This window comes from Balaenoptera acutorostrata, chromosome 4 (assembly GCF_949987535.1).
Source record: "Balaenoptera acutorostrata chromosome 4, mBalAcu1.1, whole genome shotgun sequence".
Taxonomy (NCBI): Eukaryota; Metazoa; Chordata; class Mammalia; order Artiodactyla; family Balaenopteridae; genus Balaenoptera; species Balaenoptera acutorostrata.
Genome location: NC_080067.1, coordinates 95,941,906 through 95,957,741, shown reverse-complemented (window position 1 = coordinate 95,957,741; position 15,836 = coordinate 95,941,906). Strand labels below are relative to the sequence as shown.

Here is a 15,836-nt window from a genome sequence, read left to right as displayed (position 1 = left end):
CTTGACTTTTCTCTCTACTTGGCTGACTTCTTCCAGGTCCTTCATGACTCAGATTAAGCATACTGTGCATCTACCTAAGTCTAGGATCGTCAGGGAAGGCTTTCTGTACGGGTGTGCTTGCTTCATCACTACAATCCCAGCAGTGCACTGCAGTTTGGTAACTTAGATCTCCACCTTTTTAGGACGAAGGAGATATTTTGCATCTGTCTATACCATGCATACCTGTTCAGCTTATGGTGGGTGCCCTAAAAATGTTTGTCGAGCTTTTGTCCTAGCTACTGTGGCTTCTCCTGATTCCACGAGAATGGCAACGATTTAAGAATTCTCGCTTTGTGTCACTCACATAACCTTCCATGAGAAGCCAGAGTCCTGACAGATCATCATATCTGTCAGCAGCCACTCAGAATTGTTTGAAATCTCCTGGCTCTGAGGCAGGAGCATTTTTTTTTTCGAATCCTGGGATGCTCAGGGAATTCATGGCTTAGCGGGAACAGGAGAAGCAGGCAAATGATTCTGGAACACTAGCGAATGTTCCTCTCTCTCTCCCCAGCCTCCTAGCTAGGAGTGCCCTGACAGTTCATTCTTCTGGCAGGGCTTAGTGTTTTGGGTCAAATTGTGTCCCTCCCCCCAAAAACATATGTTGAAGTCCTAACCCCCAATCCTCGGAATGTGACCTTACTTGGAAATAGGGTCTTTAGAGAGGTAGCCAAGTTAAAATGAGGTCATTAGACTGGGTCCGAATCTAATATGACTGATGTCCTCATAAAAATTTGGAAATTTGGACAATGACAGATACAGAGGGAAGATGATGTTAAAGACGCAGAGAAAATGCCATGTGAAGGAGGTGAATTGGAGTGACGCATCTATAAGCTAAGGAACACCAATGATTGCCAACAAACCACCAGAAGCTGGGAAAATGCAAGGAAGGACTCCCTGCAAGATTCAGAGGGTGCACGACCCTGCCAATGCCTTGATTTCAGACTTCCAGCCTTTAGAACTGTGAGCGATTACATTTCTGTAATCAGTTTGGGAACTTGGCTGCTGCAGCCCTAGGGAACCAATGCATTTGGGGATGAATGAAGGGCGAGACCGCCACTCTGCTGCCTAAGGCTCTCCCTGCCTCACCGGCCACCTGCAAGGCTCCACGTGGCAACCGTGTACCGTCCTAGGCCAACCGGTGTGGATCCATTGCCTCCCACCAGCTGACATGGCTAATGGCGAGTTTACGGGCCTCACCTGGGCGTGGAAAAGCTTGATTTCTTTCCTGTGGCTTTCAGGAGCTCTTCCTCCGCCAGCCTGCGCCCGCGTTCTGTCTGCTCATGCGAGGCCCTCAGCTCCTGAGCTCAGCCTGGAGAAGAGCATTGCGCCGCTCGGCCACCGCCAAATGCTCCTTCAGCGCACTGTTCAGGCGTGTGCTGTCCTCCAGCTGCGCCCGAAGGTCCTGCGAGAGAAAACACGCGCCGGGGACACGGATCCTGGGCAGTTCAGCGGGACCTGCGCTTACGCATGCGTGCTCTGAACAAGCCCCACCGATTCAACGTTAAGCATCTTCCCGCTCTCCTGAAGGATTAGATTTGTTGTCCTGACGTTTATTGCTCAACACAACCTGCCGCTTGATTTGCTCCCATAAGCAGAGACATCCCTGCCTCACCCCTGCATTACAATTGAAAATACCTTGATCTGGATCTGAAGCTGGCCCAGGGATTTGGTTGCCCCTGACACCTGCCGGTTGACACAGCTGAGCTGGAGTTCCGTCCCAGTGAGGTCCGCTTCCATGCTCCTCTTCAGCCCGGTGCCCTCAATTCTGCTCCGAGCTTCAGAATCCAGACTCGACTGCAGGGAGTCAATAGCACACTGCTGCTTCCTCCTAATTTTAGAATAACATTCAGGGGAAAAATCATGCACCCAAATTAAGAAAGGTTACCTGCTGTGTACACACAACTGTTTAGGAATCAGAAAAAATTAAAATTCAAGAAAAATTCTGTGTAATTAACAAAATGAGTCTAAAGGGTCTTCATTTGGAAACCATGGAGATGGAAGGGTTAGGTCAGTGAGCATTTGTCCATCATAACAGACTAAGATTCCCAGACCAACTTCCCGGAAAAATCAAGAAAAGCACCAGAATCTTTTTGAGGTTCCTGTGGGGCAGCCTTCGCCTTATCTAAGACCCCCCTCCAGGACGGTCTAGATTCCCTAGAGTGGCTAAGGGTGAAGGAAGGATGCACTTTCAGACAGGCATAATATTTAAATACTTTCAACGGTGAAACATGCCTGAACACGGCAAGAAAGAGCCACCCAGGTTGGAATAAGTCCTGATCGCCAGCAATCCTGCTCTAACAGCCTGTGACACCAAATTCCCCTAGAATAGCATGGTTATCTTTCTCCAGGAGTTTGGGAGTACAACCAAGGATTGGTTGAGAAAACCAACTGCTGTGTGATATTGAATTACTTCAATATGCCTTTATAACAATGAAAGGTCCATGCTGAAATCATTTTTGCAAAGTGACAGAAGCTTACACAATAGATGTGTGTTCAGAGAGACAATGAAAAACTGTGGGGAACCCATGGCAATCATTTCCTAGCACTCTTGCAGTAAGTCTGGGACCATGTGACTGAATTCTGACCAACAGACTATGGGCAGAAGTGTTTCCAAGCCTCACACATACAGCCTTTTACTTGTGTGATCCTGTGCTCTCTCTTCCCCATCTATAGCAAACTTGGTGGCCACACATGGATGATCTGGCATCAGAAGATGGAAGGAACCTGGGTTCTTGAGTGACTTGGGATAGTGGCCCACTCTCCATCCTACCCCACATTGGACTCTGACACAAAGCAAAAATAAGCTTTGTTGGTTTTAAGCCATCAAGATTTGGTGGTTGTGAGTCAGGACAGTGTAACTGTTATAACACAGGCCCTGTTAAGCTCACCCTATGAAACAGGGCCTAGTACTGGGCAGATAAGACAAGACATACTCATAGAGCCCATCAGCACAAATAGCAGACACATATTCATCTTGAGTCAGAATTAGGTTCCACACTGAGTTGTCTTTGAGCCTGTATTCTGATCTCTGAGGCCAGCAGGAAGTCACACAGCCTACAGAGGAGTAAGAGCGTGGTCAGAGTTTCCCGTTGGGTGACAGGTGGAGGTGCCACTTTTTGTGACCACCCTCACCCCACTGATGGGGGGGAGGTTTCAGAAGTAGTTATGCAAATGTACAGGAAAGAACTCTTTCTGGTTCCAGAGTCAGCACCTCTCCTTTGCCAGCGCCATGTCCTGGCTCCCACATGCTGCGGCCAGCCTCTCCTGCCTATCCTTAGGTCCTAGGCTTTTTTCCTGCTCCCAGATCAGAATCCTACAGGAATGCCAGCACGTAATGTTACTAGAGACTGTTATGGCTGAATTTTGTCCCTCCTCTCTTCCCCCGAGCCAAATTCATATGTTGAAGCCCCTAACCCCCAGTACCTCAGAATGCGAGTAAATTTGGAGACAGGGCCTTTAAAGAGGTGATTAAGTTAAGCGAGGCCCTTAGGGTAGGCCCTAATCCAATCTGACTGATGTCCTTATAAGAAGAGGAAATATGGACACACAAAGAGACACAGGGATGGGTGTGCACAGAGAAAAGAAAATGTGAGGACCCAGCAAGTTGGCCACCTGTGAGCCAAGGAGAGAAGTCTTAGGCCCAGACTTACCAGCAACTTGATCTTGGACCTCCAGCCTTCAGAAATGTGAGAAAAGAAATTTCTGTTGTTTAAGCCACGCAGTCTATTTTGTTATGGCAGCCCTAGCCCATAATACTACAGGGACACACACTCAGCATCACTGAAAGCTTTAAGACACTGCTCTGTCTTACATGAGGAAACTCATTTTTGCCACAGTTGACTCTCCTTATGCAGGAACACTAAGGCGTCTCTAAGCTGGTGTCAAAATCCTCTGTACAGAGATATATTCTACTTAGGCAGACAAAATGAATGTTTCAAATTGTACTTTTTCCACAGTTGTTTATGAAACTTCATGAATGCCTACAGACAAGTAGAAAGTGCTACGGTTTAAGAGGCTTCTGTATAACACAGGCCTAGAGAATGGCCACTAAACAATCAGTGCATTCCATGCAGAGTCAAGAAATCTTTAAAATGAAAGCTCCTTGAGTACGTTTTTTAAGAAAAATGAAGCCGTCAGGACCAGGGCAATATTGTAAGAAGTTCCTTTTCTTTCTTTCCTCTGTTTTTCTGAAATGTGAAATACAATTTGAGGAAAGAAACCAAATGCAAACAAAAACAAAACCATTCTTTTTTAAAACTTGAAAAAGTTAAGGATTTAAATTGTCAATTCAATCAGTAATATTTTTCTCCTGCCATGTTGCTCATCTATATCAGGGAAATGAAAGATTTTCCTTAATTCTAATACATACGATTCAGCTTTAAAGTGATTAACAAGATATTTTGCTAACTAAATGCCATGTCTGAGTTTGAGCTCCTACTTCTTGAAGTCGCGCTAAAATATTTTCCTTAGAAATGAGAAGAGATTTAAACATATTCTTCTGGCAGAGACTCAGACAATAAAAGAAATTAAGTTGGATAGTACATGTAAATTGAGACCATGTGGCAAAGTTCGCTATTACTGAGTGCAGAGGAGTGAACAATATGGAAGGAAAAGATGACGGAATGTTACCAGGTACCTGAGGCCATAGGCTGGGGGTGGGCAAACTATGGGCTATGGGCCCAGCCACGACCATTTAATTTCTTATGGTCTATGGCTGCTTTCAAGCTACAATTGCAGAGTTGAGTAGCTACAACAGAGACTCTATGTCCTGCAAAGGCAAAAGTATCTACCACGTGACCCCATACATCTAACCCTTCCGTAGATGATCAAACCAAAGCAAACAAGCACATTTCGATAGAGTAAGGCGTTTCGATACCTCATTCCCAAAAGCTCCTTCCACAGCACCTCACTGGGTGTGTCCAGGGAGAGCAGAATGCAGGCCAGGGGCACCCTGGCTCTGGGTCACTGAGAAGACCACCCCACATTTCAGCATTTCCTTGAATACCCTGAGTTGGGAGGGGGATGTATATAGTCAGTGGCCCCAGAAGATTCAGGACGCAACTGACCAACTTGTTCTCAACCCAGTCTGGGGCCTTGCAGCAGGGCCTGACTGAGACAGCAGTCATGGCCGCCAGCCGGCCTTCAAGGAGCCACGATGTCACTCTTCCTTTCCTGTGTGGAGGAGGGCAAGGATCAAAGCCGGCCATCAAAGCTCCTCCCCTCCTTCCAGCAGTGACTGCACTGTCGCCCGCCTACCTCTAGCTCTGCTAATTATAACGTTTGTAGGGAAAAACCAAAAAGCCCTAACAATCCATGAAAGTTTGGGAAGCCCCGTCTAGAAGAGCAGGCACAGCATCTTGCCAACGTGAAGCGCTCAAATATCTGTTGAGCAAGTGAAACATACAACTCGTGTACCAGCTGCTCATTCTTCCACCACCAACAGGCTTCCAGCCCGGCTCATACAGGATCAGTCCTCGCCGAATGGAAAAGCAGCGGGCTGGGGGGCAGAGAATGAGTGAATGAGGTACCCGGTTTGCAGCTCTACCAAGGTTTTGCCTTTGCCTCTGAGTCTCTCTCCTGTTCTCCTGGTCCCTTCAGCTTCTCGGGTCCTGATTCACAGGCCTCCTTCAGTTTCTATGGAGCTTCCCAAGGATTATGTGAAATAGGACCTTGAACTTCATCTTTCCCTCAGGCAATATTTCCCTTGAGTTCTGGGTTTTACCTGGTTTACCCTTGATTGCTCAAAATCGTCTGCTTTGCTAGTATTTCCCCCTGGCATTCTCTTCAGTTTCCTTAAGATCCCTTCCTCTCCTAGCCCTGAAGTCAGATTAAACCCTTGGATTAGACCGAGGCATTCTGATCCAATCTCCACTGGCACAGGGCACTCACACCGAAAGGGTCTGCATGGTATTTGTGATATTTTGTGAAGATATGCTCATCTTTCCTTTCTGGATGTACCTATTACAGTTATTATGAATCATTAACTAAAACCCATGAATAGCTTATTCCTCCCTTCAGCCCGCCCTTCTTTTTTCAGCCCCTTCGCAGCTCCTGCCTCGTCTTCGGTTCTTTCTTCTCCCAGCCCTAGCTGTTTGGATCTCCAGCTTCCTGTGCACTAAAATTATTATAATTGGTGAACAGCTCTACAACATTCAGATGTACCTGACAAGATGCAGACTCTCAGGATTCAGTTTTACTCAGCTGGGTTTATTAATAGGCACAGGTTTGACGTTACCTGAAACGAGGGGGGTTTTTTTGTTTTTTTTTAACTGCACAAGGAGACATTCGTTTTTGTTCCTCATGGAAGGAAGTAGGGCAAATATCAAGGCCCAATGTTTTTGCCCTCCATCAAAAAAAAAAAATTATTTTAGACGCGGACTCAGAGCCTCTTAAGTAGACCAGAATTCATCCCCACAGTCAGTCCTATAGAGGAAAGTGCCAGTGAGTGAGAGCAAAGATAACTCAGAGCACACAGAGGACCAAATTTGGCTTGACATCCTCATTAAAAAAAATGACCCCCACGGGAGTTTTGTCTGAAGATGGGCTATGGGTAAGAGGCCAGTTCAATTGAACATGGTAACTTTTTCTTTTAATTGTTTAACAAACACGTTTAAAGCAAATTGCCAGTTGAACCTCCCACTCAAAAAATGCTCTTCCATGCTGACATATGGCATTGACTTAAGGGAACAGATCAGATGGATAATACAATCATAGTTAATTCCATGTGTTTATAATTGTGCCTTTGATCTACAGTGTGAAGTGCTTTGCCAACATCAGCTTACTGATCTTCCTCACCACCTTCTGTGACATGGATGGGGCTGCTTTCATCCCCTCACTTCACTGAGAAGCGAAGAAGCAAAATTTCTAAAATCATCAGCTTGTTATGATGAAGCTAAGATGAGATCCTGCAACCCAGGATTCCTGTTTAATTCAGTTTCCTGACTATTAAGACCCAGCTGCTTCAACAGGGATTCATAAGCAGCTTAGCTCTTGGCTTCGGCCCCTCTCCAAACAAATGGCTACAGGTACAGGCAGGGGGGATGTGGAAACTTCACTCTGATCCGACATTAATTTTAATGCCCAGCACCACATTTTTGAGTTCTTTTCCTCCACTGTTTAGCATTAGCAGTCAGTGTCTTGAACGCTCAAGAAAGCGGCTTGTTGTAGGGAAACCCAGACAGCATAAACAGTCCTTGCCCACATACTTATTCTTTTTTGGTGTGTTATCTTGAGTCTCGTATGCAAGTAGAAGCTGCTCGAAAAGAATTTTATAAGAAAATCATAAAAACCTGATAGTAATCGTGTAGAGGTATTCCTTTATATTAAGAGTGCTGAGCTTACTAGAAGGATTCTAGTGTTGGGTTAGATTGGCTGTTTCTTTGGTAATAGTCCAACAAGGGTCATAAAAGCAGCCAAACACAGCGGGTTCTGTTCAGTTAAGGATTCTAAAATATGCAACTGTCGCTCATCAAAATAATTGTAAATACCTACATTTTTCTATTTCTTCATCTTTCTCTGAAAGCTTTCTTTCAAGTTCTGCTTTAGCTTCCGAGAGTGCAAGCTGCAGACAAAGAATCTTGCTTTCGTTGCGTTCCAGAGCTCCCTGAAATATATAAATAAAAAGCACTAAATTCAGCCCACTTTTGGACAAAAGTATTGTTTTCTCTAAACGTATATCATTAATGGAGCTCTCTTGAGAATTGCTAGGAATAATCTAAGTTCAAATCAGGTCCCTGAAGACTGGAACAGGATGAGAGACAAGTGATTACTTTTGCTTGCCACATCACCTATAGATCTGATGTTCTGAGGGCTTTCAGCTGTAGTTCAAGAACTGGAATCTAAAGCATTTTTAAAATAGACATTTTCAATCTGGTCTGTGACTATATTTCAATTTTTAAATTTATTACCCTTGACTTTTTCCTAATGTTTCCATCTTTGGGATGAATCAATAAAAGCATGAAAACTAAAACAAGGAAGGTGATAACTCCTCCCTGGAAACTTTTATTTATTTCTGGACATCACAGGGGGATAGAAAAAAAGTTGAAAGCATTCAGAGAGCAAGAAACAGGACAGAGCTCAAATAAAGGAATTTATGATGTACCTGACACATAAGGCTTGGTGTGAGCCATTATCACCATAATTACTACTATTACTTCAAATGGATTGCTTTGACAGGCAGGGAGATCTCCTGCCCCTTTTAGTATTTAAATATAGGCAAGGCACATACTGCCAGGGATGTTATAAAGGTGTTTCAAGTTTGAAAGTGTAGGTTTGATTAAATCTTTAAAGCCTGTTCCAAAGACAAAATTCATATAAAAGAAACAAACAGAACACTTGGAGAATACTGAGGAGGATATTTATAAAGGGCACAAGGGGTGACCACCATCTAATGGTCAGTTAACCATTGGCAGACAGTCCTGAGGGCAAACGCAATTTTTCTAGCCTCTTCTGAGGAGTGCTTAGCACATACCATCAAAAGTAAAAGGTAAAACTGAATAGCAATTTCAAAATAAGAATAAGAAAGATGTTGGGACTTTAATATGGCTTACAGCCTTGCTGCTGTTCTCTCAATACTAACTTCAATATAAAAGAAAATAAATAAAAAACAAACGCCGGTATAGCAATTTCCTCCGAGGGAATGATGCCCTTCCTTCAGGGGGAAACTGTCACCTCTAACCCTTTTGAATGCACTGAGAAAGTGAATCTTTGAAGGTGACCTGGGATAATTTGAGTTTTGTGACTTCAAAAATAATCTGATAACGTTTCTCATAAAGGCTCACTCAGGAAAAGAAATAACCCAGTTTTACAAATACATGTCCAGGCTGATGAAGTATTTATGGATGCAGCTGAAGACAAAACTTGAGAAAATGCGAATAGAATATAACGCCATCTAGTGCTACTAAATGGTATGAGCGCTGTGGCCTTAGCCATCTCACCTTCAACGGGGCAGGTCAATTTAATGTACAAAGATGTCTATACGTTATATAGGACTAAAGTTGCCCCGCCCAATCACAGCTCTCATTGGCTTCTCATGTTGCTTGAAATTTCTACCATAAAAGTTACTTCTTTGGGTTAAGGTGGTGGCTTTAGAAAGTCCCTAGCCAGGGTGGCCAGAGAGCCGAAGGGAACCAAAAGGAGCAAGTAAATGGGACAAAGTTCACCCACTTTACGAGGACCAGCTTTGTTAGGGGACACTACACTGCCAACTGAAAGGATTCTATATAAAATGTAGAAGGCCTCAGAAAACAATTTGCATAAAAAGACAAGAGCTGTGTCAAGAGCGGTCCACTTGACACATCTTCTGTCTGGTAGATTTCTTACAGAAATGTGGTGGTGAGATAAATTGATCAGACATTGCTTGACTCAGAGCAATCCTCTGGGGTCTAATTTTTTCATTATCACACCTTTCAAAAGGCCCGTGCCTGAAATGGACTTGCTGTGCCTTTTAAAAATTATTGTCTCTGTTGGAGGGTGAGTGGGTGAGGAATGCATTTTTAATGTGACTGGGTGCTTAGTCAGAGGGTAGGTCAAGAAAATGAAATTCAGCTGGGAGAAAAGAGGCTTTGTCGGCCTTGATGACTAATTAATGACCGTGACAGGGTAACTTCCTTCTGAGTTCACCCTCTTTGGCAAAAAGATTTTCTCAGGGGTCCTTTCAATCACTAGCACACACCTAGAGATAAGGTCAGAGCTCTTTCCTGAATTTTTAATCCATAACACTGAAAACACTCCTGTCAAACAACCCACACAAAGATGAGCTTTCAGCAAAAAATGTTTGAGAACATTGCTTTGAATTCATTTTTAAAACTACCTGAAGTTTTTTTTGGAAAAAAAAAAAAAAAGTGTTTCGACTGATTTTATTTAAAGAGAGGGGCAGGTATGAGGATATTTAGTTATTCAACATTCAACAAATATTTATTGAACCTCTACTGTATGCCAGGCAATGTTCTAGTCCAGTGCTTCTCAAACGTTAGGGTAAATATGAACCACCCAGTGATCTTGTTAAAATTCAGATTCTGATCCAACAGAGCTGGGGAGAGGGCTGAGAGTCTGAATTTCTAACAAGCTCCCCGGTGATGCCCATGCAACTGGTCCACAGGCCACGTTTAGAGTAGTGAGGGTCTAGGTACTGGGGATAAATTAGGGAACAAGATAGACATGGTTCTTGTTTTATTTATAATCAAGAGATTTGCATCCACGATTGTTTATCTTGTTCCCCTAGCCTCGATTTGTACAATGAGGACAATAGTTTGCTAGGGTGATTACATAAAATAGTGCATACAAAGTGCCAGGCATAGTGCCTAGCATGCAGTTAACCCCTGAATAAGGGTCAAAGGTTGTAAGTGTGTTGTTGCTGTTGCTGTCACTAGAATGCAGGTCTTCTGCACTGTCACAGTGATGGAAGCCTGCTTTGCTCCCTGGAGGTAATACCTCGGCCTCTTCCAATGCCATTTGGACTTCAGTCTTTTCTTGTTTTCAATCTACTTCTTGACCTTTTCCATTTCACTTAAGTTCTTCTTTCCTTCTTTCATCTGATTTTTCAGATTAGAAATCTCTTCTGGAGAAGGATGAAAAACAAAGTTAGTGAAAAGAACCAGTCTCAGATCCATGATATCAGCCACAAGAGACTGTTCCCAGAGGCCCACTGGGACCCTGGTCATGCCATCCTTGGTAACTCGATGGCAAGGCCACCGCTGGCACATATGGGACATTTGTTTGAATTAGAAAAAAGAATTCCCTCTTCAAAGTATTCTTTTGGCATCTGCCACAAGTTGCCTACAACAACTGGTGAGGATGGTGCTTCTCAGAGTATTGTGCACTGAACAACCTGTGCAACTGTACATGGCGGTCCTGCTTGTCAGAGCCATGCCAGATATTGCCTGGTGGGGCTCTAGGACACAGACCTGGAATCACTATTCCAGTGGAAGAGCTTAGCTATCAACACTGGTGGTGGCCACTGTGTCAGCTGTTGCTCAACACCAGAATGGGAACTTACAGCATAAGCTGGGTCATTGTCTGCCAGAAGCCAATGCATGAACCCTCTCATGAACACAAGTCTCTGAAAGAGCAAGGCATCATCCAGAAGTGACAAAACCTCCACCACCTGACGCTGTTATTGTCAGTTCTGCCTGTCCGTGAAGGAAGCCTCCAGAACCTAAGAGGTGTGGAGCAGGGCCAAGTGCTCTGGGAATTACCCACAGTCCAGAGGCAGTGGAAGGAATTCAAGAGCTTGACCGCTCCTCTGGCTCTGAGATCCCCAGCTAGCATAGGCTGTGACAAGAATTTTTTAGTTACAAAAACAAACCCATGAGATGGCAATTCTCATGTGAATAATAAATCCTTCTCTGATAAAGCCTCTCCAGAAGAGGGGCTCCCAGGAGAAAACTCAAGGCAGTGGTTCTCTACTCTGACCATACCTTAGAACACTCGGAGAGCTTTTGAAAAAGACTTCTTCCCAGGCTCCAGCCCAGAGCAAGTATGGTCCCCACACAAACAGCACCAGCTTCGCTTGGGGACTTGTTAGAAATACAAACTCTTAGACCCCCTCCTAGACTTACTGGATCAGAAACTCTGACGGTGGGACCCAGCCAACCATGTTTTAACAAGCCCTCCAGGTGGTTCGGACGCCATGAAAGTTTTCTAACTGTTCCAGCACCTCTCACAGGTCCAGTCAGTGACCTGCTTGCTCATGGACTGGGTAGGTCAACAGAGAAAGTGAGTTTCATTTATGCCTCCAATAGTAATGAACTTACTCCCAGGGCATCTCCGGGTTGTAATGCACATCACTGTTGGTGCTGGTATAAGTTGGCAGCCTCTTTGAAGGGCTGCTGGGCAATATCTCAGAATTTGAAAATTCATTCCTTTAATCCAGCAATTTCATTTCTAGGAGTCTACCCTACTGAAATATTTGTACACATCCGCATTGTACACGGATGTACAATATAGGATTATTTATAACTGTGAAAAATTTTATCTAAAATTAATAAGGTCTAGTTAAACGTGTTAGTCAGCCTTATCATAAAACACTCTGCCGCTAATTACAGTCACTTGGTAGGGCTCCAGCTACAGGCACATGGGAGGTGGCAGAGCCCGTAGTTAAGTGTGTATATGCCGGAATCAAGCTGGCTGGGCTCAAACCTCAGATCTGCTACTTATCAAATGTGAATTTGGCCAAGTTCTTAACCTTAAATGACTCAACCTAATCTGCATTTTACAGATAAACTAACACATAAGGCTGTTCTGAGAATTAAACAATGAATAGTTATATATAGAACAGTGCCTGGCACGTAGTATGGGCTATGGAAATACTTGTTAAATTCGAAAATAAGTTAATAAATGGAAAAAGTAAAAGGTATAGAATAATGTGTAATTTAAGTAAAAAATACCTGCACGCATATGCAGTTTATGGATATAAAGAAATTCTTAATAGGCTTCCTTTACTGACAGGAACTGGGGCTAAAGTTAGGAAAGTACTCGTATTTTTAGAACTCCTTTAATGAAAATAGTATCTGTAGTTTAAAAAAAAAAAATCCAAAGTTAGTATTCAAAACGGCAAAGTTAAGACCCGAGCGAGGCCGTGACGATGCTGAGGTTTCTGCGCATGAGGCAGCCTTGCCCTTGGCACAGGGTCCCCCGGGGCCCCTGCTCCGGTTCCCAGGGCAACGTACCCTTCAGGTTCCTGTTCTCCCTCCGGAGGGTCCGCTGGCTCGCGGCGCTCTCCTCGCAGGTGCGCCTGAGCTCGGGGAGCTGGGCGCTGAGGGCCCGGGCCTCCTCTGCCAGGCGCCCGGCATCGCCTGAGGCTCCTCGTGGTCCCGCCTCCAGCCGTGCAGGCACGTGTCGAAGCGGTGCTGCTGCCGGTCCAGCGCAGCGCGCCTTCCCACCACGCGACAGGGTGTCCCCGAGCTCGCGCTGCGGTCGGAGCCTGGCCTCCTCCAGGGAGGCCCTTCTGGCATGGGCCACCCCCATGGCTTCGGCAGCCTCCTGCGACCGAATTGCCAGCTTCCTCCTGAGAAGGGGAGGTCCAAAGGGTGAGTGAAGCCATAACCCTCAGAGATCCCGTGCAGTGTGTCCTTACTAAACACAGCACTTGGGTACAAATAGGGGGGGCCCTGACGGTGGCTTCACAGTCTGAAGGGGAAGCAGCTTGTGTCTGACAATGACCTCCTTGTGCCTGTGGAACCCAGATGTCTGCTGACCACCACACTCTGGCATCTGTGTCCACATGTCCTTTATTCCCACCCCCCACCCTTTGCCAACCTGGACCTGAAACTCAGAACCTCTGAATCCCTGTAAGTATCTGCTTCCCCTGAACCTTAAGTAAGCAATACAGACTTTAGCGAAGACTTCATAAGAAATGGGAGAAAGAGGAAGATGGTACTGAACACCCGACAGTAAGCAATCGTTAAAAGTCTTAGGGCTTGTCTAGTCTCTAAAGAGCTCCTTGGCTTTATTGCTTCCAAGGAGCCTTCTTTGGCTCTCTCCTGCTCACTGTCTCCCCCTCTCATCATGGGACTCCTAAACATGCCCGAATTATCTTTTCTCTAAATTTCTTCTCCATCTCAGCTCCTCTTCCCAAATTTATATACCCACATCCATCCCAGCGTTATGCTCACTTATCAGGTCCTACTGCTGTCGGGGGTACTTTAGCCCCTGTCTGTCCTCCCTCCAGAATCCTCTGAGATGCAGTGGCTTATTAAAATGCTTCCTCTACCGTCCTTACAAGGCTCATACGCTTCCTTATGGATGCAAAGTGTTCTCTTGCTCCCGTCTCCCGCAGGGACACTGGCAGTCCCATTCTTACTCATTCATCACACCTCTTAGATGAAAGGTACTGTATGTACCAAAGCTTTTTCCAATCTACAGTTATTAAACAGAAAAAGATCCTCAGGAATTAACATGTTCCACACAGCAGCCCAACACAGCGGGGTGCTCATAAAGCCCCCTTTTGGTGAAATCCTGCAAAAACCAATCTATGCTCAGTGTCTAAGAAAGACCCGGGCTCTAACAACTACTCCTTGCTCACTGGCTTTCTAACCATAGTCACTTCACATCTTTGCTTCATCTTTCTTAACTGGTAAGAAGAGATTCTGCTGTACCACATGGTGACTATCATTAATAATACTGTATTGTGGGCTTCCCTGGTGGCGCAGTGGTTAAAGAATCCGCCTGCCAATGCAGGGCACACGGGTTCGAGCCCTGGTCCGGGAAGATCCCACATGCCGAGGATCAGCTAAGCCTGTGCACCACAACTACTGAGTCTGTGCTCTGGAGCCCATGAGCCCCAACTGCTGAGCCTGTGCTCTGCAACAAGAGAAGCCACCGCAATGAAAAGCCTGCGCACCACAACGAAGAGTAGCCCCCGCTTGCCACAACTAGAGAAAGCCCGCGTGCAGCAACGAAGACCCAACGCAGCCCAAAATAAATAAAATAAATAAATTTATAAAAAAATAATAATAATACTGTATTGTATATGTGAGAGTTGCTATGAGAATAGAGCTCTAGTGTTCTCACCATAACAACAATAAAATGGTAATTTAGTGGGGTAAAGGAAGTGTTAACTAATCATGCTGTGGTAAAGATTTCTCAACATGTGCATATAACAAATTATCACATTTTACACCTTACTTGTACACCCTACACAATGGTATATGTCAATTATATCTCAATAAGGGAGACAAAAAAGGAGATTCTGATGCTTTATCCCACCTAAAACAGGAGTCTTGTAAAATAATTACACATATTTTAACTACTTTAGAAATGCTCAATTGGAACCAGAAAATGGGAATTTTACTTTGGGTGACCAACTGCTGGGGGACTGAGGGGTTGTACCAGGACATGGTGCTATCAGTGCTCAAACTTGGCAAGTCCAGGGCAAACTGGACAATTGATCACCTTCATTTGACTGATAATGTTGTTCTACATTTACTACCAGCTACAATTTTGCTCCTCAACTTGCCAACCATAAGCACCTATGTAGTTTCCTAGAATATGAAAGAAGGTGTGGGAGATGAAGAAATCAGATTCCTATCCTTGGGGAACTCAGAAGCAGTAAATGGGGTCTTAGGGGAGCTTGATTCCACTAAACTAACTCATCATGTGAACCCCAGCCTGGAAGTCTAAGTAGACAGATCCTCAACTTTCCAATTAAAAAAAATGGAATCTTAGATTTTTTTGCAGTTCCACATCCCTTAGGGGTTTTAGTGGGAAATCATAATACAGACAATGCTTTATTTATTTGATGTTCAACTAAGTTTAAAGCAAAAAAAAAAAAAAGTCTTTGGATATTATCTCATTTGCCCATCATTTCTCTTTAGCTGTCATGTACTACAGGACCACAATTTGTTAGTTCCAACAAATCCATGTGGTCATAAGTAACCTATATACTTTCTCTCTTTTCTGTCCCTCCCTAAGAAACCTTCAAACAGAGTGACTGGTAGACACTTTCACCGGAATTCTTCAATTATCAGGAAAAAATAAATCTTCCTTTAGAAGCGAATGCCATATTTTGGATATGAGGCGCCATTTCAGTTCAAAGCCCCGCTTTTCTGCAGTCCAGAGTTTTTAACACATTTACTGCAGGTATTTTTAGTATCTGTCATCCCAAAGCCCTTTTTAAGTTACTGTGGCTACAGAGACAGATTGCTTGGTACCCCTTCAGGGACAGAACACAGCAGCTGTTCAGCACGTGCCCAGCAATGCCTTTCAAAGATTTAGGTGAAGAACTGAAAAAATAATATTTTTGGTTGATGCTAAAGAGAAATGTATTGATCTGTCCTGAATTTCTGCCAAGCTACCAA

General features: G+C 44.4%; 1 protein-coding gene across 1 annotated transcript in view; it reads right to left on the bottom strand.

Annotated features, from left to right (window-relative positions):
- The window catches only part of MYH15 (myosin heavy chain 15), a 167,654-nt gene that overhangs the window by 19,137 nt on the left and 132,681 nt on the right, over positions 1 to 15,836 (bottom strand). The window contains 9 exon segments of the mRNA XM_028167709.2: positions 1,237 to 1,339; positions 1,342 to 1,441; positions 1,675 to 1,867; positions 7,527 to 7,642; positions 10,471 to 10,512; positions 10,515 to 10,597; positions 12,708 to 12,812; positions 12,815 to 12,927; positions 12,929 to 13,045. Of these exon segments, the coding sequence (XP_028023510.2) occupies positions 1,237 to 1,339; positions 1,342 to 1,441; positions 1,675 to 1,867; positions 7,527 to 7,642; positions 10,471 to 10,512; positions 10,515 to 10,597; positions 12,708 to 12,812; positions 12,815 to 12,927; positions 12,929 to 13,045 (972 nt within the window).